Source organism: Podarcis vaucheri (assembly GCF_965113315.1).
Source record: "Podarcis vaucheri genome assembly, chromosome: 2".
Taxonomy (NCBI): domain Eukaryota; kingdom Metazoa; phylum Chordata; class Lepidosauria; order Squamata; family Lacertidae; genus Podarcis; species Podarcis vaucheri.
In genome coordinates, this window is record NC_138760.1 from 132,627,338 (window position 1) to 132,652,710 (window position 25,373).

The 25,373-nt window shown below is 47.6% G+C and overlaps 1 protein-coding gene across 6 annotated transcripts; it reads left to right on the forward strand.

The window, feature by feature from the left end:
* The first annotated feature begins 9,188 nt into the window (after nt 1-9,188).
* Nucleotides 9,189-21,777, forward strand: LOC309525756 (uncharacterized protein). 6 transcript variants are annotated; one of them, XR_014216534.1, is made up of 7 exons: nt 9,440-10,105; nt 11,356-11,858; nt 12,062-12,143; nt 12,405-12,484; nt 12,766-12,892; nt 15,187-18,630; nt 21,680-21,777. XR_014216534.1 is itself a non-coding variant. In XM_082211256.1 (7 exons), exons 2-7 carry the CDS (start codon nt 10,872-10,874, stop codon nt 16,764-16,766), a joined length of 2,433 nt encoding a protein of 810 aa, XP_082067382.1. In that variant the 5' UTR covers nt 10,064-10,105; nt 10,811-10,871; the 3' UTR covers nt 16,767-18,949. The 6 variants fall into 6 exon arrangements, 5 of the variants coding, with proteins under 5 accessions (XP_082067384.1, XP_082067383.1, XP_082067381.1 ...); XM_082211256.1 differs by lacking the exon at nt 21,680-21,777 and adding an exon at nt 10,811-10,932 and having other exon boundaries at nt 10,064-10,105; nt 15,187-18,949; XM_082211258.1 differs by lacking the exons at nt 9,440-10,105; nt 21,680-21,777 and adding an exon at nt 9,189-9,403 and having other exon boundaries at nt 11,335-11,858; nt 15,187-18,949.
* The last annotated feature ends 3,596 nt before the right edge of the window (nt 21,778-25,373 follow it).

The following is a 25,373-nucleotide window of genomic DNA, read 5'->3' on the forward strand; positions in this document are numbered from 1 at the left end:
CCATTTGTAACCCATATTGATTTTTTCCTTGTCTTTGCTTCTATTGAGGATACCCACCTTGGTGTTTCATTTTCCAGAAAGTTTCTATGTTTTCCCCAAACTCTAATTATTTTGTCCTGGTAACATGATTTTGTTGTTTAGTCATTTAGTCGTGTCCGACTCTTCGTGACCCCATGGACCAGAACATGCCAGGCACTCCTGTCTTCCACTGCCTCACGCAGTTTGGTCAAACTCATGCTGGTAGCTTCAAGAACACTATCCAACCATCTCGTCCTCTATTGTCCCCTTCTCCTTGTGCCCTCCATCTTTCCCATCATCAGGGTCTTTTCCAGGGAGTCTTCTCTTCTCCTGAGGTGGCCAAAGTCTTGGAGCCTCAGCTTCAGGATCTGTCCTTCCAGTGAGCAATCAGGGGTGATTAGAGAAGCTTTTATGTATTCCAGCTTTACCATACCAGATACATGAGTGCCAACCATGTCCCTCTAGCTCTTAACAACTATGTGTTGTTATATTCATTCATATTATATTCATTTTTATCGCCGAGATTCTCCCCATCAATGATAGTCTCATTGTTTTCTAAATCTTTTAATTCCCCCACCCCAAATATTCACATAATGCTAAACCTAGGTGAGCACATAATGCTCACCAAAAAGCTGCCAGCCCCAATCTTTACACCTTCACACTACAAAAGTAGAGGTCAGACTAAGCATCTCTCTTGTCAGCCCAGAAGCAACGCATGTGTAGAACATTCTTTGGAGTGAACTTGCACCTGTTGTAAATAACCCATCTTCTGGAAACTTCACATAGTGTTGTTTCTGTGAATAAATGAATCTAATCCAGCACATTAAACAGGGCAGGTGGCAACCCTGCATGATGTGACTGTTGCTTAGCTGGGGTGGGGGGCAGATGGGGTCCTGCCACAATAGGGGGGTCTCCTTTGGCATGAAGGAGCAGGGGGTGCCTGTCCCCCCGGAGTTCCCTTCCCCCACCTGACCTTCCTTGATGGCACCCTGCCCCTTGCAATAACATGTCCTGTACCAGATGAAGTAGGATTGCCACTTCTCCCAACGGCATGCAGTGGGTTCACTACCTGTACAGGTACTTCTTTGACTGGCAGGAGTTCTTCCATTTCGCTGATGACCGAGGGAAGATTGTAGCCATGTTCGCAGTGGAGGAGCCCCACATCCAAAACTGGGATAAGGACTACCTGCAGGGCTTCAGCTCCATGGTGGATGTCTTCTGCTGGGGCCACTACAGGATCCTTGGGCCCTTCTTCCACCCGTTTTCTCTCACACACACAGACAGGCACAAGTGCAACGCCTGAGGCGGAGGAGCCTCTTCATTTCTCCTTGGTGACACCAGAGGAGCAGAGAGAGAGGGAAGAGGGTGGCACTATAAAGGACTATTTTGGAATCCATTTGAATAAATGAATTTAAATACTGGATGGTGTTACCGGAAAAATCCGAGGGCTCTCTTGGACAAAAACAAAGACACCAACCAGGATAACTTGGAGCAAAACAGCAGCCTGTAGGCTTGGCCTTTATTGAACTGTTGCAACAGGGTGTTCCCCTCACTTGCAAGAGAGAGGAAAGACCCAGAAAGATGGTGTGCAAGACCTTATAAAACCTTTTGAAATTCCCATCCTCTAGGTCAAGCCCACCCCCAGAAACATCATGCATACATTACAGAAAGGAGGGGTTGACATCATGCATACATTACAGAAGGGGTTGACATCATGCATACATTACAGAAAGGAGGGGTTGAGGGAGGAGTTGTGGTGGTAACCTGAGTGTCCTGTCACCTGGCTGGTTCTTCCTTTCTCCCTGCCCATGAGTCACTTCCAGGAGACAAAGGGGAGTTTGCAGTTTCCTGCCCCCAGAGGGAAGATCTGATCATTGTCCTTTGTTTCAGTCGGTGCTGAATCCACTCCCATATGCAAGTTCTTTGTGATCTTGATGGTCTTCTGTCTGGGATCATCAGGGTTGGCACAGCAACTGGGCAGGGCTCCTGTGGATGTGCTGGGATGCTGAAGGGATTATGGCTGACCAGAAACCAAGCCACCCCCCTTTGATAGTCCTTGTCACATGGAGTAAAATAAAAATGGAACAGTGCAAATCCGATGTATGGTTGATTTTCTATGAATTTATAACAGAAATGTGGCGTATGTAGTGTGTGAGTGTGAGTGTGTGTGAAGTTTGTACAAACAGAATGATTGGGGTGGGGGGGTTCCTGCTACAATGGCATGCAGGCAAAGCAGTGGTGAAAGGGTCTTATTAATAAAGCAAAATGCCTTTCTGAAGAAGCAGATATTGAAGGATTGGAAGCCAGGCTGTCCAGTTGAGAGCCAGGCCAGAACCATGTTTAACCTCTAAAAGCCATTTTTCTGTTGCAAAAGCCATTTCTCTGTTGCAGCTAAAACTATTCTTCTCTCTCTTGCTTTGCAAACAGCAAGCGTTACAAACAGCAAGTAGGTCACAGTTAAGATGTCTGCAGGTGCAGGAAGCTTGTGGTTGGCCAGTTTTGCCATTTCTGAGAAACGACCCCTGACAAACAGGACGTAGCTAACCAGAGAAAGAAACTGTCAAAACCACAGGACGCAGTTCCAGTAAACACCTGCTCAAGCCCAGTTCCAGGAACTGGTAAATAGGTTATAAGCCAGTAGCGCCACCTAGTGGAATAGGCAACTTGGAACCGAAAGGACACACCAATTTATTAATTGGTTGAGCTTTAATGAATATGCATCAATGACCATAGGAAATTGTCAATCATTGGCTAAAGGGATGCCAAGGGGCTGAACTGTGCTTTGCAAGAAGGTATATGAGTTAGCTACCCCCAAGGAGGGGGGGCATTCTTCATTTTCCTGAATGCACCCTATTTGCTTTTTGTCTGACAAAAATCCAAATAAAAAAAACTTTTTCTTTAAGAAACTTTGCTGCCTGATTTTTTCATTCCTGGTCTGTATTTCTGAAGTCCCTTTCATTTCTGGTGCCAAAAGTGACTCGGATCAGAAGGACTTTAAGTGTCCTCAGAGACCAGGAGGCAGCTCCCTTGCCCTCTGGACAGTGACGGCGGAGGGCCAACAGACCTCCTGGCTTCCAAGTGCACACCGAACCTTTTCTTCGGAGGGGGACAGAAGGCAACTTGACCCTCTTGCTGTATCCTGGGACAGAGGACAACGGATTTGAAGAGCCGAGATTGGGAGGACAGGGCAGAGAACAGCCGGCTGGGGTGAGTACATGGCAACAAGCCCTGAGGGGATAGGAAATCCTCCTTTTAATTAAGGAGAAGGGAGGTTCTGATCAAATCTCCAGCGTGGATAGTGGCATTAAGGAGAAGGGTTGACCCAACCACCCACGCTTTAGTATTAGGAAGGAGAGAAAGGGGGGGCACAGGGTGGTTAGTGTATGGTACAACGTCTGGCGAGAGAGGCATTTTGTGCATGTATGTGTGTTACCCCGGGGCATTCCCCTGGGGTCGTAGCAACAAGTACTCCGTTTCCCAGTCGGGCGACCGCACCTGGGCGAGAAAAGTTGCGAAATGAATGTGTGAGTGTTTGGTGTGGGGACGCTGTATAGGGCCATACTGAAAATGGGAGGGGGAGGCTTGAAAGGTCCAGTAATTTCCCTTCAATGCATGTTAAACAACTTCAAGAAAGGATTCAGCGGAGACTATGGCATAGACCAGGGGGGGACATCCTGACCAGATCCCCTATATAGACAACTGGCTGAAGGTTGTAGATGACAACCCCCCCCCCCCGGTTGAAGAAATGCAGGACTGAACATTGCAAAGTCACTCCCTCATGTCAGGTTTTGGAGAGGGAAGATGTCCAGAAGAAGTGCAGTGTTTATGGAGAAGAGTGTACAGAACAGTAAGCAGTTATTACTGCATTAACAGAGGAAAATAAACTTTCAAAAAAAGACCATGAAACAGGATGCTGCTATAGAATTAATGTAACAGGATCTTGAGCAGACAAATGAAGGACTTAATAGATTAAACACAAGTCATTTAGAAGAGAGGTCTCAACTAATTCAAGACCTCCAGAGGCATGGAAGAGAATTTGACAACCTCAGAGAGGTTTTAGCTGAGAAAGACAAAGAAATTTCTGCTATTATTTCAAATACAAATGTGTATTCTGAGCAGATTAATATTCTGAAATGTCAGATCAAATGCAAAGAGTATGAAATGCAAGACAGGGAAATTGCTGAAGGATGTACAAACCAAAGGTGTGAACAGTGGAGGCAGAAAGCTTTCAGAACTTTCTGAGCAGTTAAGTGCAATAAAATCAGAACTGACTGAGAAAAAGAAAAATTGAAAACGCTAGTAAAACAAAAGAGAATGAAGAATTTGTTAGGCAAAACAAAGAGACTAGCCAAACAGTTAAAGATCTTCATTCTGCAATCAATACTTGTGATGTTACTTAAAACAACAAACTCATGGAGTGTGAGTCACAAATTAAATTGCTTAAAGAACAAATAAGTAAATCAGCTAAAAATTGCAAGAAACAGAAATAGAATGTAAGGAGGGAACAGACCATCTTAAATCCCAGGTTGATGAACATATCTCTGTAAAGGAGAAATTGAACAAGTTACTAAAATTAAAAGAAAAACAAAGAACAAAGTTTTGTGAATGAGCTGAAATCAGTGAAAGATTCACACAACCAGCTCACTTTACAAAATGCAAAAGAAGGGATGAAGATTTAGCTAATTTATCCAGACAACTTGCTGAACATACTGACCATCTAGAAATTGTCAGAAGGTCACTGCAAGGAAAGGCAGAGATTGTGATATCCCTAAAAGACAAGCTTAAAGTTGTGGAGCAGCAGGCTTTTGCAAAATCGGGATCCTAGGCTTCAGTATTTTAGCAAAACCTCTAAATGAGAGTACCAGAGGAAGAGAAAGAGACCCCTTTGAGTGGGGACCGGCCCAACAAGAAGCCTTTGAGACTATCAAGCAATTAGATTCCACAGTGAAAGGCTGGCCACCCTGTCTGTGGGCTGTCACTGCCACCGTCACACTAGTGGAAGAAGCAGACAGGTTCATGTTTGGCCAGGAGATGCATGTGAATGTGCCCCATTCGGTTCTCACCCTTATGGAATATAAGGGATACACAGGCTGAAACAGGCTTTGCCCAACCCATTGAGAAGTCTGCAGGCGCAGTGGAAGCTTGTGAAGCAGACGTGCCTGATGTTCTAGAGAGACCAAAGGGTCCTAGCCATTTTAAGGGCCAGCCTTGATTCTTGGCTGTTGCCAATATTCCAAGGGAGGAAGCCCTGGGTCGTGTGGCAGGAACTGAAGACAGCATGTCAGGCCACAGTGGCAGCCAGACCAGAAGGGGCTGTGGGACGCCCAGAAAGCCCAGAGGGGGCTTGAGGATGCCCAGAAAAAGTACCAAGCCCAGAGGGGGCTGAGGCTGTTTTGGGAAGGTGTTTCTACGCTTCAATAAATCTGTATGATGGACTGTGGGCTGGAAAGAGGCTGAGAGAAGGGAAGAGGAAGGCAGTTACAAGTTGTTCCTCAGGCAGCAGAGCACCCAGAAGTGGGGGTGCAAGCCAGGCAAGCCGTTCCAAGAGTTCTAAGAAAGCCAAAGTCTCCAAGAGTTGTTTGTGTTTTGAGGCGAAGTCCAACAGCAAAAGGCATTGCCCTGCAATTGGCAGTTGGATGCAAGGCTATAACGTCCAGAAGTTGAGATGTTACTGGAAGCAGTATGGGGTCCCGAAGAGATTGCCGTGATGCGCTGCAAAGGCCATCGGAGAGGCCAGGACATGGTCACTAGGAGCAACCAGAAGGTAGATAACGCAGCTCGTGAAGCAGCTTTGAAACCTCCACCAGTATGTACCACAGCCCTCATCCCACAACTCACTCCAGACGATGTGGAACCACGCTACACACCGGAGGAACAACAGTGGGCACGCCAGGAAGGAGCAACACTCCAGGAGGGATGGTTCCAGCTACCAGACAACCGTGTTTTTGTGCCCCAGCATCTAGCCAGCGTGATTGTAAAGAACTACCACGAGTCTACTCACGTAGGAAGCCCAGCTGCTAAAGCACACCTTGGGAGAATACTCTACATCCCCAACCTATCCCAACTAATTGCTGCTATCTCCCAAAAGTGTGTCCTGTGCGCCAAGAACAACCCTAGGCAAGGCCACCTTCCCCCACCGGGTGTACAACACGTGACCTTTACCCCTATGGAAAGCCTGATTGTGGACTTCACTGAACTACCTCCAGTTAGGGGCATCAAATACCTGCTTGTGTTTGTCTGCACCCTGACGGGTTGGACAGTGGCCTCCACAGAAGTATTGGCAGTGACAATGGCCCTGCCTCCATTGATGAAGTTGTGCAAGAAGTGTGCAAGGCGCTGCAGATAAACTGAAGGCTACACGCAGCCTACAGACCCCAGAGTTTGGGAAAACCTGAACTTATGAATCGCACCTTGAACACCCACTTGGCCAAGCTGACCCAGGAGACGGGACTACACTGGATAGATGTCCTGCCCATTACCTTGTTTCAGATTCGGAGCGCTCCAACCAAGAGACTGAGACTATCACCCTTTGAACTTTTGTATGGCAGACCACCCCCTTTCGTCCGAGACATCCCCGCCAGTTTGGGGCGGGTGGGAGATCACATCACTCAGGAACAAGTGCAATTCCTGTCCCCGTGTGTGTTTGCTTCCCTTTCCAGGTATTACCTCGAGCCTACACCGTGCAGTCTCGCTGAGCCGGTCCACCAGTTCCAGCCGGGTGACAGCGTGGAAGCGCAACCCCCTCATCCCCAAGTGGCGAGACCCGTATACCGTCCTCCTCTCCATCCCAACTGCGGTGAGAATAGCTGACGTGATTCCCTGGGTGCATCACACGCGTCTGATCATCACCTTGTGTCTGACGCTACCGGAAACGCGTTAGGCCACGGGCAACTAGATCCTGCGACTGATCATCACAAGGACTTTCACAAGGACTTTCCCCTTTTCTCTATTATGTTCTGTATTGATTTGCTCTATGTCCTATTGTCCTGACCCCACTGAGCCATACCGACCCTATTGGCCTGCGGACCTCTGCTACGACTGGTTCGTCTTGCCAGTGGTAAGAAATGGCGTGCTCATTGGCTATTGGGAACAGGGGTTTGATGAGGTTGCCGTATTGAAACATCCCACTACCCCACTGTGGCTTCTCTTCCACACCACTGTCCAGCGCACATGGGTACTGCTCCTATGGGAAGTTGCAGAGACGGTCGAAATCTATCGAGTTCTGGACCGCTCTTGCTGTTGTGGGGGGGTAACCAACTGTCACTCAGGGGGTAGAGCACTGTACCAACCTCATCTGGTAGACCAGGTCCTAATCTTAATCCAGGTGTTGCATGGGACGGAGCCTATCTTAATGCAAATATTACAGGGGAGGGAGCCTGAACCAGGTGCGTATTGAAATTGCTGAACAAGTGTCAGTAAATCCTGCAGCCCCACCTGTGGTTGTCGTGGTGGCTCGAGCCTGCCAAAAATCCCAGAATACTGCCTGAACTACTGGGCCTGGTAACTCCACATCTAATACCCTTGAATGTGGTAGGGTATTCTTGTGGCTGCATAAGGGTTGTCACCCCAGGCTTCAGCCTCCATAGGCCCTGGTCAGAGACCACGTAGGTGACCTCCACCCAGTAGGACCAGCCTTTGAACTTTACAGAGTCTATTGCCATCCCTATAGTTTCCGAGGCCTAGCAGTGTATCAGTGTCAGGCGGCCACTTTTCCCTGTGTAGAGTGGGAACGTTTTGTGTGTATATGCTGTTCACGCCTCAGTAGGGCCAGGAGTTAGAGGCCCACATGACCTGGCCTTCGTGGGCCCCCATCCCTTTGGCCTGTGGTATTTCTATGTTGGTGGTACAGTTCTTTGTTCTGGGCCACCGAACATTCCTCGAATCAGGATGTGGATCATACCCTGCCTCCTGATGGTTCTCACCTCTCAGATGGCCACCGGGTGGAGGGAGAACACCTTCCTGAACATGACCACAGCTGTGGCCAAGAGCCTGAACAGGTCTGAGTGCTGGGTATGCGTGCGAGGTCAAGATTCTGAACACCACCTACGTGGTTCCCCAGCACCATATTTGAAGACTTGACAGGGTCATAGAGGGAGGCCCGTGTATCCACAGAAGTGTACATTTCCTGGCTCTCTATGATATTGTACCTATAGGTCCATCAAGCGAAAATGGAGAACCGTACCGGTCACAGCATTTTCGTGATGGAAAGGGGGGAATGAAGGATTGGAAGCCAGGCTGTCCAGTTGAGAGCCAGGCCAGAACCATGTTTAACCTCTAAAAGCCATTTTTCTGTTGCAAAAGCCATTTCTCTGTTGCAGCTAAAACTATTCTTCTCTCTCTTGCTTTGCAAACAGCAAGCGTTACAAACAGCAAGTAGGTCACAGTTAAGATGTCTGCAGGTGCAGGAAGCTTGTGGTTGGCCAGTTTTGCCATTTCTGAGAAACGACCCCTGACAAACAGGACGTAGCTAACCAGAGAAAGAAACTGTCAAAACCACAGGACGCAGTTCCAGTAAACACCTGCTCAAGCCCAGTTCCAGGAACTGGTAAATAGGTTATAAGCCAGTAGCGCCACCTAGTGGAATAGGCAACTTGGAACCGAAAGGACACACCAATTTATTAATTGGTTGAGCTTTAATGAATATGCATCAATGACCATAGGAAATTGTCAATCATTGGCTAAAGGGATGCCAAGGGGCTGAACTGTGCTTTGCAAGAAGGTATATGAGTTAGCTACCCCCAAGGAGGGGGGGCATTCTTCATTTTCCTGAATGCACCCTATTTGCTTTTTGTCTGACAAAAATCCAAATAAAAAAAACTTTTTCTTTAAGAAACTTTGCTGCCTGATTTTTTCATTCCTGGTCTGTATTTCTGAAGTCCCTTTCAATATAAGCTCCAAAAGCAAGAGATGTAAACAGAAATTACGCAGAATGAAAAGAAATCCCCCGATAAACGAGGGAGCCCAGGGAAACTGCCGCCTGGTCTGCCAGGAATCGGCCTCCTTGGCGCCTAAAACTGAGGGGAAGGTCAGGTTTCGAAAGGCGGGAAGTTGGGAAAAGGCGGGAAAAGCCGCTTCCCTCAGAGCAGCAGCCGCCTTCCCGGCGGAGGGGCGGGGCCAGGGCTGTGTCGTCACGGGTTCTTGCCCCGCCCTCCCTCCGCCTCCCCACTTCCTGCTTTCAGAGAAGACCCTGTGTCGCCCGCAGGGAGCATGCGCAGCTCCTCAGAGCCTCCTCTGCCCTCTGTGCGCTCGGCTCGCCAAGGGTTAACAGGAGGCGAGCTGGAATCCTAGAGAGGCCAGGAAGTGGGGGCGGGGGGTCCCAGGTCCTCCAGAGCGGAAGCCCCTCCTCCTCCGCCAAGGCTGCCTCGGTGGCCCCTCCTGGGACCCAGTGAGTCTCCTCTCTCTTCCCCCTTGGGGCGCCTGGGGGAGAAGGGGGGCTGCAGGGGGAGGATACTCAAGGGGGGAAGACCCCCAAGTCAGGGAGCATTCCCCCCTCCTTCCTTTGCCCCTTTGGGGAGGGGAAAAGTGGCATGCCATTGAAGCCCCGCCCCCTTCCCCTTGCTTCTGTCACAGCCTTTACCCTTACAAGCTGCTCCTCTGCCAAGGGGTCCCACCCTCCCCAGAAGAAAGCCCCTCTCTGTGGGCTCCTGCTCTCCATAGAGGGGAGAGCTGGGTGCCTTCCGTTCGCCAAGGGTTAAAAGGAATTAAGCTGGATTCGTAGGAAAGGGAGGACAGAAGGGGGGAAGGGAGAGGCCCCCCAGAGCTAAAGCCCCCCCCTCCTTGAAAGGGGAGGGTGTTACTTGGTCATGGGTCATGGGCCCAAGTTGGGTGAAGATTTCTTCATCGCAGGGGACTGGACAATATGGTCCTCAGGGTCCCTTCCCATTCAATAGTTCTCCGATTGTAAATCCTCTCCCATCGTTTGTATATCACAAAATATCGTAATACACTGGACTCTCGGGCTACATTTCCTTCTTTCGGGTTGCGAACATGGCAACTCTGGAAGTGTATTCTCCCGGGATTTGCTGCATGCGCAAAGTGCTTTATGTACATGCACAGAAGCAGTGCCTCTACTTGCAGAGTTTTTGCGGTACGTACGGACCCCCGGAACAAATTACATTCGTATCCAGAGGGTCCTCTATAAATGTGCAGGGAAATATGTGACATGTTCTGTTATTAGTGGTCGTTGTATTGAGTTCTGGGTTCGTGAGTTGTCTTAAACAGAAGAAAGGGAAACAGGATAGAGAAGAATTAACAGGTTAGCAGTTCACATCGTATAGCCAAACACCTAGTCAAGAGGCCTTTTGGTTGTGCTTAGATTAAGTGTAAGTAAGAGTCATTTTTCCTCTTCTGCTACCAATGAAACAGCGGAAAATCTGTTGATAAATTCGGGGGTGGGGTGGGGTTCAAAGCAAGGAGAATAATTGCTCTATTGATGAAGAAAAATTGTTAATCTTTGATGCCTTACTGTGTTTGATGTTCATCTTATTGGAAGCTGCTCAGAGTAGCTGGGTCAACCCAGTCAGATGGGCGGCATAACAGAAGTAGTAGTAGTAATAGCAATAGTAATAATTATTACAGTGGTACCTTGGGTTAAGAACTTAATTCGTTCTGGAGGTCTGTTCTTAACCTGAAACTGTTCTTAAGCTGAAGCACCACTTTAGCTAATGGGGCCTCCTGCTGACACTGCGCCGCCAGAGCACAATTTCTGTTCTCATCCTGAAGCAAAGTTCTTAACCCAAATTACTATTTCTGGGTTAGCGGAGTCTGTAACCTGAAGTGTATGTAACTCGAGGTACCACTGTAATTCGTTCCGGAGGTCCATTCTTAACCTGAAACTGTTCTTAACCTGAGGCATGCTTTCGCTACCAGCACACGATTTCCATTCTCAACTTGGGACCGAGTTCTCAACTCAAGGCAATTCTTCCAGGTTAGCGGACTTTATAACCTGAATCGTTTGTAACCTGACGTGTTTGTAAGTCGAGGTCCCACAGTACTGCGCTGAAATTTAAATTTAGACCAGCCAGACTGAGCCAAATTCTGATGTTGTGTGTCCCCCCTACCCAAGAGATAGTAACTTCTGCTTATATTTAAATTTAGACCAGCCAGATTAAGACAAATTCTGATGGTGTCTCCCCCCCCCCCCCGGAGTCTTTATTTTTCTCTCGTAGAGTTTAAAAACAGCTTAAAACAACTTACAACCACAATATGTTCAGAGCCTGGGCTTTAGTGCAGTGCAGCCTTGATTGCTAGCAAAAGCCATCCACGTTTGTCTGGGGACATTTTTCTGATCCTGAGACAGTGCCAATTTTATAACAGAACAATGCATTTGCTTTGTAGGGTTTGCCAGCACCTCTAATTCGGACGGGAAGAACTTTGCAGAAGAAAAAAGGGACTCCTTCTCATCTCTTGGAAGCTTCCTGAGAGGAAAGATGGATGAGAAAGACTTGGCTGGGCCTAAAGCAGGAATAGGCCCGGACACTGAAGATGGGAGCACTGAGGAATTCTGGGAAAACGCTATGCGGAAGATCCTATGTGAGGAGGACACCCTCTGCTCAGATGTTCAGAGCCAGCAGTTCAAGCAGTTCTACCAGGCGGCCAAAGGACCCCGAGAGGTTTGCAGCCGACTCTACCACCTTGTCTGTCAGTGGCTGAAGCCAGAAAGGAACACGAAAGCGGAGATGCTGGACCTGGTGATCTTGCAGCAGTTCCTGGCTTTCCTTCCCCCGGAGATGGAGAGCTGGATGAGGGAATGTGGAGCGGAGACCAGTTCCCAGGCAGTGGCCCTGGCCGAAGGTTTCCTCTTGAGTCAGGCAGAGGAGAGGAAGCAGGCAGAGCAGCAGGTGAGATATATTTTCCTCTGGAAACTCCCAAGGGGCTCCAAACCAGAGGGAGTGTATCCCAAAATGTGGTACTACTAATGTCCCATCCCTTTATGGATCGGATCCTAGGAATGCGATCTGGTACCCCTAGAGTGTTTGCCTCTTCCGTTACTTTTCTAATCCTCCTCCCAATTATCTCTTTTGAATCTTTGTTGCTCTTTCAGGGAAAGGATCTGATGGCAGAAATGGGTCCCGATTCCTCAGAGGCAAGGAGGACTCCGATGGAAACCAGAGAGAGACCACTGGGTAAGGAGAGTGTTATTTCTCTCTTTGGTCACATCCTAGGGATTCGATTCCGTGGGTTCTTTTCCTCTTTTATGGGGATGTGGTTGGGCCCAAGAGCCCAAAGGAGCAGAGACGTATTTTTGCACAACTAAAATATGAAGTTGTACAAATGTCTCAGTAGGATAGACTTCTACAAAAGTCCATCTGAAATTAGAGATGCACTCCTGAACATCGGAGAAAAGCAGGCATTCATGGCTTCCCACTTCCCTTTGTCTCTGGCAGGTGACAGGATGATGCCAGCAAGACCTCATGTGTCTTTTCATGGTGGAGAAGGGGAAGCAGCGGTTATAGAAGCAGATCAGGTAGGGGGCATGAGACTTGTAGGGCGAGACCAAGGGGTGGGGCAGCCAGAATGCTTGGAAGAAAAAAATGTGAAGTTCCCCCCATTCACACAAAGATTAGGACCCATCATTAAAATAATAAAGTAATTCCAGCAAGATGTTAAAATAAGCATTCATACCATGTGGAGCAAAACAATCCCATTTAAACAACACAGCAATTAACAGGCAGAAAACAACAGAGCAATGTGTGGTAGATCATCTTTATGCTGTCTAAGAGGAGGACATTTCCCTTTTTCTTTTAGGGTCTGGTGTGCTTTGAGGATGTCGCTGTTAATTTCACGGACAAGGAGTGGGCGTTGCTGGATCCTGACCAGAGAGCTCTGCATGAGGAGGTCATGGAGGAGAACCGTGGACTCCTGGATTCTCTGGGTAAGATTCTCTGAGGATCATCATATCTGTTTTGAAATTCCATAAATCTCTCCTTGCGATGAATCTCCAAGGTTTGGATGGAACTCAGTAGCGCCACCTACACCACCTGAAAATCTAATGCCCCCAGAAATCACTTGGAATGGAGGGTGATTGGCGGTGTTGTCTGCGAATATCTGTCAATCAATGGAGACAGAGCAGATTTCGTGATTGGGCCAAACAAAATTAATTGAATCTCAGGTTCCCGTAAGTATGTCAGCTAATACCAGCCAACAAAGGCAGTTAACTATGTAGTAAGAATTCCCATCTAATCCCCTTCATTTCTTCTTATTTCATAACTGTTCATTAGCGATGTTCAGTAATCAACAATTGTGAACGGTCGTTCTTCCTGAGGCTCTAATTAGTTTCTCTCTATATATACAGTCATACCTTGGAATTTGAATGCCTTGGTACGTGTATGCTTTGGCTCCCAAATGATTGAAAATTCAAAATGAGTCTTCCGGTTTTCGAATGATTTTCGGAAGTCAAATGGTCAGCGCAGCTTCCAATTGAGTACAGGAAGCGAAGTCAATTGGAAGCAGCGCCTTGGTTTTTGATCGGTTCTGGGAGTCGAACAGAACCATTCGAGAACCAAGGGACAACTGGATATTAGTTTAACAATACCACTTAACATCTATATGATATAAAAGGGAAATTTATTTTTATTACACTGCATTTGTTCCACAATTTTTTTCCTCTTTTAAAAATCGTTCCTCCACACACTCTTTCCCTTTTTTATTCCTTTCTCTTGTATTACGTCTTTATGAACAAAATATATTTCAATAAGATATTCATATTTTAAAATGCAGTGGTACCTCGGTTTTCAAACAGCTTAGTTCTCAAACTACTTGGAACCCGAACACTTCAAACCCAGAAATGAGTCTTCCAGTTTTTGAACCCTTTTCAGAAGCCAAACATGCTCCAATTTGAGTGCACACTTCTGTTTTGAGCGAGCAGCTTGTCCCAGCAGTGACTGCCGCCACTACCTTCCCTTCCCTTCCCTTCCCTCTGATGGGAAGCACCTCTTTCCTTGCTACAAAGTGGAGTTGGGTGGCTTCGCAGAATGTAAGTGACTCCGGAGTAGGGAGACTTGGAAGTTGGCAACTCTCCCCCAGTGGTGGGGGAACTATCCTGGGCAGGTTGACCTTCCCATCCCTTTGCCTTCCCTCCCTCCCCTCGTTCCAAGCCCGACCCCAAGCAAGATCCAGGCGTAGCAGCGTGGGTGCCACATTCCCGAGCAGGAGATAGGGGCGCTCGCACTGTGCGCAGGCTCCAGCCCACCTGACTCAGCATCTGGCGGCTAGGAGAGCAGCAGCTGCCACCTCCTCTCTGCACTCTAGTGCTGCTGCCACATTCCTGTTCTTTCACGCCAGGGATGTGCAGGCAGTACTGCCCTGGCTGGCACTTTGACATGCTGCCCAAAGTGGAGTCAGAAGCCCTGGGACTCGCTCAGGTGAATGGGGAGCATGGGCAGATGCTGGAAAACATGCAGAGGGGAGAGCAAGCAAGCGAGAGAGCTGCTTTGGGGAGAGAGAACTTTTGCCTCCCTTTCCTTCCTCCCACTTAAACTCTCCCCCCCCCACATCCAGTTAGCTACCTCCTTCCCCACACGCATCCTACGCACACTCCTCTTCCCTCCAGTTTGAGTGTTTTTCGTTTCCCCCACTTAAACTCCCCTCCCGCATCCAACTAGCCACCTCCTTCCCCACATGCACCCCTTGTCCCTCCAGTTTGAGTCCCCCCCCTTAAACTCCCCTCTTCCACCCCTGTCCCTCCAATGGAAATGGGTAGATCACTGCCAGTTTTTGATACTGGGTAGTAGATGGCACCCTGATTTATTGCTTTCATTTTATGGATCAACGGTCTCATTAGAGAGTAAAATTAATGTTAAACTGCTGTTTCATGGGTTGTTTTTAATTGTCTGGAACGGATTAATCCATTTCGCATTACAGTGGTACATCTAGTTACGAACTTAATTTGGTACGGAGGTCCGTTCTTAACCTGAGGCATGCTTTCGCTAATGGGGCCTCCCGCTGCCGCCGCGCCGCTGGCACACAATTCCCATTCTCATCCTGGGTCAAAGTTCTAAAGTCAAGGTAACTACTTCCAGGTTAGCGGAGTTTGTTACCTGAAGCATTTGTAACTCGAGGTACCACTGTACTTTCTATGGGAAACCTCGCTTTGGTTTTGGGATACAATTCAAGAACAGTTTAAGTTTGAGAACCAAGCTACCACTGTAATTGGTTTTATAATTGCAGGTGGTGATGAAATGGAAATTAATAACAAGTGGGAGCAATACAGAAGCCACACAGTGGAGAAGCAATATAAATACTCAAAGTGTGAAGAGAGCTTTAGTCAGAGGTCCCACTCCACTTCTCATCAAAGAAATCCCACTGGGAATAAACCCTATCCAAGTTACGAATGTGGAAAGAGCTTCAGCCAGAGCACCCGTCTCACTTCCCATCAAAGAACTCATACAGGTGAGAAACCATATCAGTGCATGGAATGTGGAAAGACCTTTAGTCGGAGCAACTCTCTCACTTCCCATCAAATAATTCATACAGGGGAGAAACCCTATCAGTGCTTGGAATGTGGAAAGACCTTCAGTCGGAGTGACTCTCTCACTTCCCATAAAAGAGTTCATACAGGGGAGAAACCCTATCAGTGCTTCAAATGTGGAAAGAGCTTCAGTCAGAGCACCCATCTCATTTTCCATCAAATAATTCATACAGGGGAGAAACCATATCAGTGCTTGGAATGTGGAAAGACTTTTAGTCGGAGCAACTCCCTCACTTCCCATCAAATAATTCATACAGGGGAGAAACCCTATCAGTGCTTGGAATGTGGAAAGACCTTCAGTCGGAGCGACTCTCTCACTTCCCATCAAAGAATTCATACAGGGGAGAAACCCTATCAGTGCTTTGAATGTGGAAAGAACTTCAGTCATAGCACCCATCTCACTTCCCATCAAAGAATTCATACAGGGGAGAAACCCTATCAGTGCTTTGAATGTGGAAAGAGCTTCAGTCATAGTAGCAATCTCACTTCCCATCAAAGAATCCATAATGGGGAGAAACACTATCAGTGCTTGGAATGTGGAAAGACCTTTAGTCGGAGCGACTCTCTCACTTCCCATCAAAGAAGTCATACAGGGGAGAAACCCTATCAGTGCTTGGAATGTGGAAAGACCTTCAGTCGGAGTGACTCTCTCACTTCCCATCAAAGAAGTCATACAGGGGAGAAACCCTATCAGTGCTTGGAATGTGGAAAGAGCTTCAGTCACAACGGCTCTCTCACTTCCCATCAAAGAGGTCATACAGGGGAGAAGCCTTTTGAGTGCTTGGAATGTGGAAAGAGCTTCAGTCATAGTAGGAATCTCACTTCCCATCAAATAATTCATACAGGGGAGAAACCATATCAGTGCTTGGAATGTGGAAAGACCTTTAGTCGGAGCGACTCTCTCGCTTCCCATCAAAGAACTCATACAGGGGAGAAACCCTATCAGTGCCAGGAATGTGGAAAGAGCTTCAGTCAGAACGGCTCACTCACTTCCCATCAAAGAAGTCATACAGGGGAGAAACCCTATCAGTGCCAGGAATGTGGAAAGAACTTCAGTCAGAGCACACATCTCACTTCCCATCAAAGAATTCATACAGGGGAGAAACCATATCAGTGCTTGGAATGTGGAAAGACCTTCAGTCGGAGTGACTCTCTTACTTCCCATCAAAGAAGTCATACAGGGGAGAAACCCTATCAGTGCCAGGAATGTGGAAAGAGCTTCAGTCACAGCTACAAATTCACTTCCCATCAAAGAACTCACAGTGGGGAGAAACCATAGCAATTGCTATGTAGTAATTTTATTTCAGGAAACTTTAATTTCTATTCCAACAGTGTTCTTGTGCTTCTTCAGCTCAGCAGAGAAGTCAGCCCTGCTTCTCAAAGCTATCGAGTGCTAACCCGGTGCCCAATATTCTTCAAATACGTATCCAGATCTGCAGTGTGGAAGTCAATGGCCAAGATGTTGAATTCAGGCTTTTCTTTGTGGGAAGGCTAGGTCTAGAAATCTCTTGCTACTCTTCTCCTTCGATCCTTCAAACCATTTCCTGAGTGCATGCCAGGAGCAAAGAATTGCGTCCCTGAGGGAGAAAGAATTATCTGTGTATTATACATCAAAGGCTGTTGGGAACAGCAGTAAGCTTGTGGAGTGAGCACCAGATCTTGACCAGAGACATTTTTGTCAGTGTCTGGCATATATTCCTTGCGCAGGTGACTCTGTTCCCTTTCCTCCTCAGTGTTAATGGAGCGTCAGTCCATCACAACAGATGAGGTATTTTTGATGATGATGATTTATCCTGCCCATCTGGCTGGGTTTCCCTAACCACTTTAGGTAACAGCAACAACCGGGAAAAGATAGACATAACATTTTACAAGGACAGGAAGGAACACTACGGACAGGATAGAATCATAGAGTTGGAAGACACCACAAGGGCCATCAAGTCCAACCCCCTGCCAAGCAGGAAACACCATCAGAGCACTCCTGACATATGGTTGTCAAGCCTCTGCTTAAAGACCTCCAAAGTAGGAGACTCCACCACACTCCTTGGCAGCAAATTCCACTGTCAAACAGCTCTTACTGTCAGGAAGTTCTTCCTAATGTTTAGGTGGAATCTTCTTTCTTGTAGTTTGGATCCATTGCTCCGTGTCCGCTTCTCTGGAGCAGCAGAAAACAACCTTTCTCCCTCCTCTATGTGACATCCTTTTATATATTTGAACATGGCTATCATATCACCCCTTAACCTCCTCTTCTCCAGGCTAAACATGCCCAGCTCCCTTGGCCGTTCCTCATAAGAAGAAGAAGAAGAGTTTGGATTTGATATCCCGCCTTTCACTCCCTTTAAGGAGTCTCCAAGCGGCTCACATTCTCCTTTCCCTTCCTCCCCCACAACAAACACTCTGTGAGGTGAGTGGGGCTGAGAGACTTCAAAGAAGTGTGACTGGCCCAAGGTCACCCAGCAGCTGCATGTGGAGGAGCGGAGACGCGAACCCGGTTCCCCAGATTACGAGACTACCGCTCTTAACCACTACACCACACTGGAAACACTGGCATCGTTTCCAGGCCTTTGACCATTTTGGTTGCCCTCCTCTGGACACGTTCCAGTTTGTCAGTGTCCTTCTTGAACTGTGGTGCCCAGAACAGGACACAGTACTCCAGGTGAGGTCTGACCAGAGCAGAATACAGTGGCATTATTACTTCCCTTGATCTAGATTCTCTACTCCTATTGATGCAGCCCAGAATTGCATTGGCTTTTTTAGCTGCCGCGTCACACTGTTGGCTCATGTCAAGTTTGTGGTCAACCACAACTCCTAGATCCTTTTCACATGTACTGCTCTCAAGCCAGGTGTCCCCCATCTTGTATTTGTGCCTCTCATTTTTTTTTGCCCAAGTGCAATACTTTACATTTCCCCCTGTTAAAGTTCATCTTGTTTGTTTTGGCCCAGTTCTCTAATCTGTCAAGGTCGTTTTGAAGTGTGATCCTGTCCTCTGGGGTGTTAGCCACCCCTCCCAGTTTGGTGTCATCTGCAAATTTGATCAGGATGCCCTTGAGTCCATCATCCAAGTCGTTGATAAAGATGTTGAATAAGACTGGGCCCAAGACAGAACCCTGTGGCACCCCACACTGGATAATTGCCAGAACAAGGAGGTAGTTTGAATCCTTCATTTGTAGTCTTATAAATCATTTAATGTGTCAACACAAACAGAAGTTATTAATATTGCAGTTGTTGTATAAGGGATTATTATTATGACTGTAATGTAATTGAAATTTATAAGATTTTGGAATGACGAAGTAAAGAAAATCATCAATTATACAACAAACCAACAACACCAAAGCTGGTGAATACAAATATAAAGGACAATTTTACTAGAATAGGTATATAAACTCACAAACCTACTAAACAAAAAGCAAACTAAAGTGCAATGTGCATAACCAAGCCTTGAGAAACTCATAAACATAGAATCAACTAATGTCTCTCTTTACTACAGTGGTGCCCCGCAAGACGAATGCCTCGCAAAACGAAAAACCCGCTAGACGAAAGGGTTTTCCGTTTTTGCGTCACTTCGTAGGACGATTTTCCCTATGGGCTTACTTCGCAAAACAAAGGGCATGATCCGCGCCGCGCGCAAACCGCTTTCACCGCCAATCTATCTATGCAGCAGCGGGGAATCTAATAGTAATAGCAATCAATACATTATTAGCGTCTGGAAACACAGCCGGTGGTGATGCTGCCCCGCGCCGCTTCAAAAAGTTCCTAGGCTTCAGCCTTAGAACTGGGAGGGGACCTGGCGGCGACACCCGGCTCGGGGTGAGATTTCCCCGTCTGCGCTCTTAGCGCGCGCGGCGACCGCTAGATCCCGAGGACGGCAGACTGGGCGGGGGGGCATGAAAAGTTTTGCCTGCCCATCTCCGAGGAAGCGGGGGGAGATGATCCCTGTCAAGGGAAGAAGGGGGTACCCATTTGCCAGCAGCCGGTGCCCCCGAACCGAGGCTGGCGCCATCGTCTGTCAAAGTGACCGCAAAGGCGAGCTCCGGTCGTGCAGCCGAGGGAAACCCCGCTGTGGGTCGTCCAAAGTCAGCCTGAGCACGCCACTCACCTAAAAGGCACGGAGAACAAGTTTATACCTGTAGCCGCTAAGCCGCTAATAGCCGTGCTTCGCAAGACGAAAAAAACCGCAAGACGAAGAGACTCGCGGAACGGATTAATTTCGTCTTGCGAGGCACCACTGTATATCGGTTGTGTATGCGGTAAGTATTACATTACACGGCTGGAGCAAACAAATCGTTCTGCAGATAGTCATTCACTGGAAGCACAAAACCATAAACGTAGGAGCAGTTGCGAGATAGCGTTCTTCCAATAGTCATTCCTCTTCATTAAGAGATAGAGGCTATCCGCAGGAGTTAATTCAAACAGCCTTTGAAAGGGCTAAAAGAACTAGGCAGGATTTGTTGGTACCGAAACCTAAAAACAAACAGGACAGGCTTTTTTGTTCTATAGAATACAATTATTTATCTTCTCCTATTTAAAGGGTGATTAAGCGACAGTGTAACTGATAACTAATAAAAGTTATTATTAAACAAATCTGATGATAGCTTGGCCAGTCCAATACAAAAAATTCTTAATTTTTACATTTTTGTTTCTCCCTCAAATGTCTTAGCACATCATTGTAGGTATCCCATGTAAGGAATGATAATTTGAGCTTTTCAGATTGCTTTTCCAGAATAAATGATGCTTTTATTGCTTTTTCATAAAGGTCATAAGGTTGCAACAACTAGGGCGTAGGTTGCAACAGTTAGCATATTTTTAATATAGCTTGTGGCTAGGCTACCTACAGGGAAGTTGTATCTTTAGAACAAATTGTGGTTAAGATGTTAGCAAGAAGAACAACTAGGGAGCTAATGTCTTGAAAGTAGCTAGGATGTGGCTTTCTTGCTAAAACTAGTATGTCAAGGGTTGAAGAGGTAAGACCCAAAAAGGGAATTCACAAATACAGTGGAACCTCAGCTCCTGTATGCCTTGGGAGCCGAACGCTCCAGCTCCCAAATGAATGAAAACCGGAAGTAATTGTTCCGGTTTTTGAACAGTTTCTGGAAGCCAAATGCTTGGTGCTGCTTCCATGACTTCTGCTTGGCTGCAGGAGCTTCCAATCAGAAGCCATGAGTGTGCGGTGTGGCTTCCGCATCTTCTGATTGGCTGCAGGAAGCTTCTGTAACCAATCAGAAGCCGCGCCTTGGTTCCTGAGTTGTTTCAGTAATTTAGTATTGGAAGACACAGGATCTACCCACTCTGGAAGAATGGCAGATGAATGTGATAGACTATATGGGACTGGCTGAAATGACTGGCAGAATCCGAGACCAGGGGAAAGAGACGGCCGAAGAAGATTGGAAAAAAAATCAAAATTTATCTTAAGAAATATTGTAAAATTAATGAGTGCTAAAATGTTGAGGTTATAGAAAAAAGGGGATTACAGCTGTAAAAGATTAAGTAAAAGAAAAGAACAAGGGAAAATTAGATAAAATAAAGGGGAAGGATTTGCTGAAACAATTTTGGAAATTGGGATGCAGAAAGGGGAAGTATGGGGAAGTCGGCGAAGTGAGGTTTAAGAAAAAAGGATTTGAAATTACACATGTTTGTTTATGTGTTTGTTTGTATTGTGTATTGTTTGTGTTTGTATAAATTGTGAAAAACCAATAAAAAAATTATTTAAAAAAATGAATTGTTTCAGTAATCTAACAGACTCACGGAATGGAATGAGTTTGGAAACCAAGGTTACACAGTATGAGAGAAGGTCGATGAATTCATGGGAATGGGAAATGTCAACAGTGGTGGAGAATTTACTATTTTAATTAGGTGGTCATGATAGGCTGTAAATCTTGCACACCTCCAAACAATGGGGAGACAAGGGAGGGAATTTTGCAGTCATTGAAAGGATATATGGCAGTGTTTCACTGAATCTGGGTAAGCCTGAAAACAAAACACCAAGGTGGTTTTTCCCAATAGAAGCAAAGACAAATAAGGGCAATCAACATGGGGGACAAATGAGTGTGAGATATAAAAGTCCAGGACTCAAAATTATTTATTATTACATTCATTTTTATTGCCAAGATTCTCACCATCCACAATAGTTTCATTCTTATCACTATTTCTATTTCTTTTTATATTTCTTTCCAAATCTTCACATCATTATCATTTTAGATATTAGGATTATTTGCCGAAAAGACCCTGATGTTGGGAAAATTGGAGGGCACAAGGAGAAGGGGACGATGGAGGACGAGGTGATTAGACAGTGTTCTCTAAGCTACCAGCATGAGTTTGAACAAACTGCGGGAGGCAGTGGAAGATAGGAGTGCCTGGCGTGCTCTGGTCCATGGGGTCACAAAGAGTCAGACACAACTAAATGACTAAACAACAACAACATCACACTCCTAAATATTTCACTTTTTTCTCTATTTTCCTTGTACCTGTTATAATAACCCATTATAATAACCCATCTTCTGGAAACTTCACACAATGTTGTTTCTAGGAATAAATGACTCTGATCCATCCAATGTATTATACAGGGCAGGTGGCAACCCTGCATGTTGTGACTGTTGATCCTTAGCTGGGGTGGGGGGCAGATGGGGTCATGCCACGATGGCAGGAGGGAGCAAGGGTATCTGCCTGTTCCTGCTCCTCTCCCACACCTGACCTTCCTTTACGCCCCTCCTGCCCCCCCAACACATCCTATACCAGATGAAGCAGGGTTGCCACTTCTCCCAACAGCATGCAGTGGGTTCGCTACCTGTACAGGTACTTCTTTGACTGGCAGGAGCTCTTCCATTTCACCATCGACCAAGGGAAGATTTTGGCCATGTTCCCAGAGGAGGAGCCCCACATCCAAAAGTGAGACAAGAACTACCGTATTTTTCGCCCCATAAGACGCACTTTTTCCCCTCCAAAAATGAAGGGGAAATCGGGGTGCGTCTTATGGGGCAAATGCCTGCAAGCCTCGCGCGCCCGGCAGGAGGTCCCACCGGGTGCGCGAGGCTTGGGGCGGCAGCCTGTCGCCCGAAGCACGGGGAGCCCTCTGGAGGGCTCCCCCTGCTTCGTGCGAGTGTCTGCAAGCCTCGCGCACCCGGCAGGAGGTCCCACCAGGTGCGCCAGGCTTGGGGCGGCAGTGGACTGCTTGCCGGCACGCAGAAGCTTGGGGCGCGCTGACCTCAGCTTGCCCCAAGCTTCTGGATTAGCGCAGGGGTCCGCTAGCTCTGGAAGAGGCGCCCGGCTCTCCCACGCTAGCGGAGACCTTGCCAGCACGCAGAAGCTTGGGGCGCGCTGAGCTCCGCACGCCCCAAGCTCCTGGTGTAGCGCAGCGCACCTGGGGGGGAAATAAATTTTTTTTCCTTTATTTCCCCCCCCTAAAATCTAGGTGCGTCTTATGGGCCGGTGCATCTTATGGGGCGAAAAATACGGTACCTGCAGGGCTTCAAGGCCATGGTGGATGGCTTCTGCTGGGGCCACTACAGGATCCTTGGGCCCTTCTAAGGCTACACTTCCACCCAGTTTCTCTCTCCCACATGGACAGACACACATGCAATGCCTGAGGTGGAGGAGCCTCTTCATTTCTCCTCAGTGGCAGCGGAGGAGGAGAGGAGAGAGAAAAGGAAGAGGGTGGCACTATAAGGGACCATTTTGGAATCCATTTTGATACGGAAGGGGGGGCATGTCTTCTTCACCTTCTTCGCTACAATATATCCATTTATTTACAATTGTCAATGTCAAAAGGGACTAAAATCTATAAAATTCATAGAAAATCAACGTGCCAATTTGCTCAATTTCTCTAGGACTCCATCACACCTCCCCTGTCCTCCATAATCCCTCAAGCAAGGTGTCAAGACCCTAATCCTGTCAAATCACTCTGCCAAGCCTTTCCTCCAGGCAATGCCAGTACATGGACCATTGTCTTCTCATCAGGATGTGCTTATCTGCACATATCTCCAGCTCTGCATATTCCCCCCTCCCTCCTCCATATGTTAATCCTGTGTAAGCCAACCTCTTCTTAATGTATTCATGATGTAACTGGGATGTGTTTTGCACTGTATTCTGGGGCATGGAGGGAAGTTTCAAAAATTCATGTCACTCCTTTCTCACTGTTCAATCTCGCCTTGAACCTGTTGCGCAATAAACTTGGATCTTCTGTAGCTTGCTCCTGTCTCCAGCTGAGCTCATTTTCCTCCGCAGGGACCTGTGGACTTAGTCCGACGAGCTGGGTGGCAAAGCAGCCTCGCACCCAGATTTTACCGTAACAGATGGCGCCCGAACGTGGGGCTTTGCGTTTCTCCTGTGTTGCTGACCAGGGCCCCTGAAATCTTCAGCCGGCACCGGGCCATTTTACCTGGGAAGATCCTTTGGACCCCCGGCCATCTTCCGGGCGGTAATCGAAAGCCCCAGGAGTTCAGCCGGGGAGCAAAGAGGGATCCAGCCGGCTTATTCATCGATCCCGGGATCATCATAGAAGACGCGTGAGTATAAGGAAAAGGAAAAATCCAGTGCACTGGTGGGAAGGGGGTGGAAATCTCCTGCCAACTGAATTCTCTGCCCTCCTCTCTATCGCTCCTTCTTACCTTTCTCTTGGTCCGGTTAGTGAGAGAGACCGTGGACCGCCGCTCAACCCGAAAGGGGGGTTCTGAGCTCTATCTCTTTCTCTTGAAAATCTCCAGCCAGCCGCACCAATTGGGAGCCCGAAAGTAAGACGGAGAGAGCAGACTCGAAAGACAGCCGACTCTCCGCAACGGGCATCTCAGTTGAAAGCAAGGGGTTGGAGCTCTCTTTCCGAACTTCCCTAGCGCCCGGCAAGGGGGCAGGAAGGGGTCTGGCTTTCTGTCTCAATCCCAGCCGCACTGGTCGGTGCCACGTAACACGTGTATCGTGCGTGAGCCCGCTTCCAAAAGCAAGAGGGATTTTTGGTTCAAAACTCTATCCGGCGTTCAGTAGGGCCCCTTTTCCTCAGATTGTGACAATAGGTAGGAGGTTGCCAGGAGGGATAGCCCATGAGGAATTGGGCAGGATTTGGCAGAGTGGAAAGGAACCCCAAGATTTGGAATAGGAAGTAAGGAAAGGAACGAGAGGTAACCGGATAGCTAGAGCTCAATAAACCACTAGGAAGTTGCCAAGCAACAAGGAAAACCCTAAATAGCCCCCTGTACAAGTTACCCAAATCCTAATCAACCCCTCTCTTTCTCCCTTCTCTATCCCAAACACCCCAAAAAAGAAAAACAACAAAAAAGCAACAACAGCAGTGCATGCATATATAAAGGGGTACAGGGACGCGGACTTATAAAAAATATTGGGGGGGGGGCAGGAAAGCTCATGAATAATAAATAAGCTCATGAATATGCAAATAAAGTGGTGCCGCCTCCTCGTGAGCGAATAGGGGAGAGCGTGCTGCGCCTATTAATCAGCTCCGAAGGAAATTGGGTGGAGCTTTTGCTCGGGAGGGAGGGCAGGAGGCATGCAGGCAGCTCGACCCTGTGCATTTTGGGCTGGGGGAGGGGCAGCGATGGCGCTCTGCTGGAGGGGCGCCCGAGATTATTGGGGGGTGGAGCCCCCCAAACAAATTTTTGAGGGGGCTCGGGCCCCCTCAGGCCCCATGGAGTCGGCGCCTATGAAGGGGTACCCAGTCAACCAAGCGTTGTGAGCCCTGCCAGTTTGATTACCTGGTGGTGTGTTTGAGGAGGCAAGGAGGCTCATAAAACCATGTGGGGCCTTCCTACTAATTTCACTTAATGAAGCCAAAGGAAGCGGCCCAACTCCTTGCAATAACCAACTGAAGGATGACTTCTAAGGCTACACTTCCACAGGGACAGACACAAGTCCAACGCCTGAGGGGGAGGAGCCTCTTTATTTCTCCTCA

Excerpts from the sequence above, each read along its gene's own strand:
- LOC309525756 (XM_082211255.1), top strand. The coding sequence starts at position 10,006 with ATGGCAACTCTGGAAGTGTATTCTCCCGGGATTTGCTGCATGCGCAAA. Across the intron at positions 10,106-11,355 it reads CTACTTGCAGAGTTTTTGCG|GGTTTGCCAGCACCTCTAAT; the intron begins GTACGTACGGAC and ends TTTGCTTTGTAG. Across the intron at positions 12,485-12,765 it reads CGGTTATAGAAGCAGATCAG|GGTCTGGTGTGCTTTGAGGA; the intron begins GTAGGGGGCATG and ends TTTTTCTTTTAG.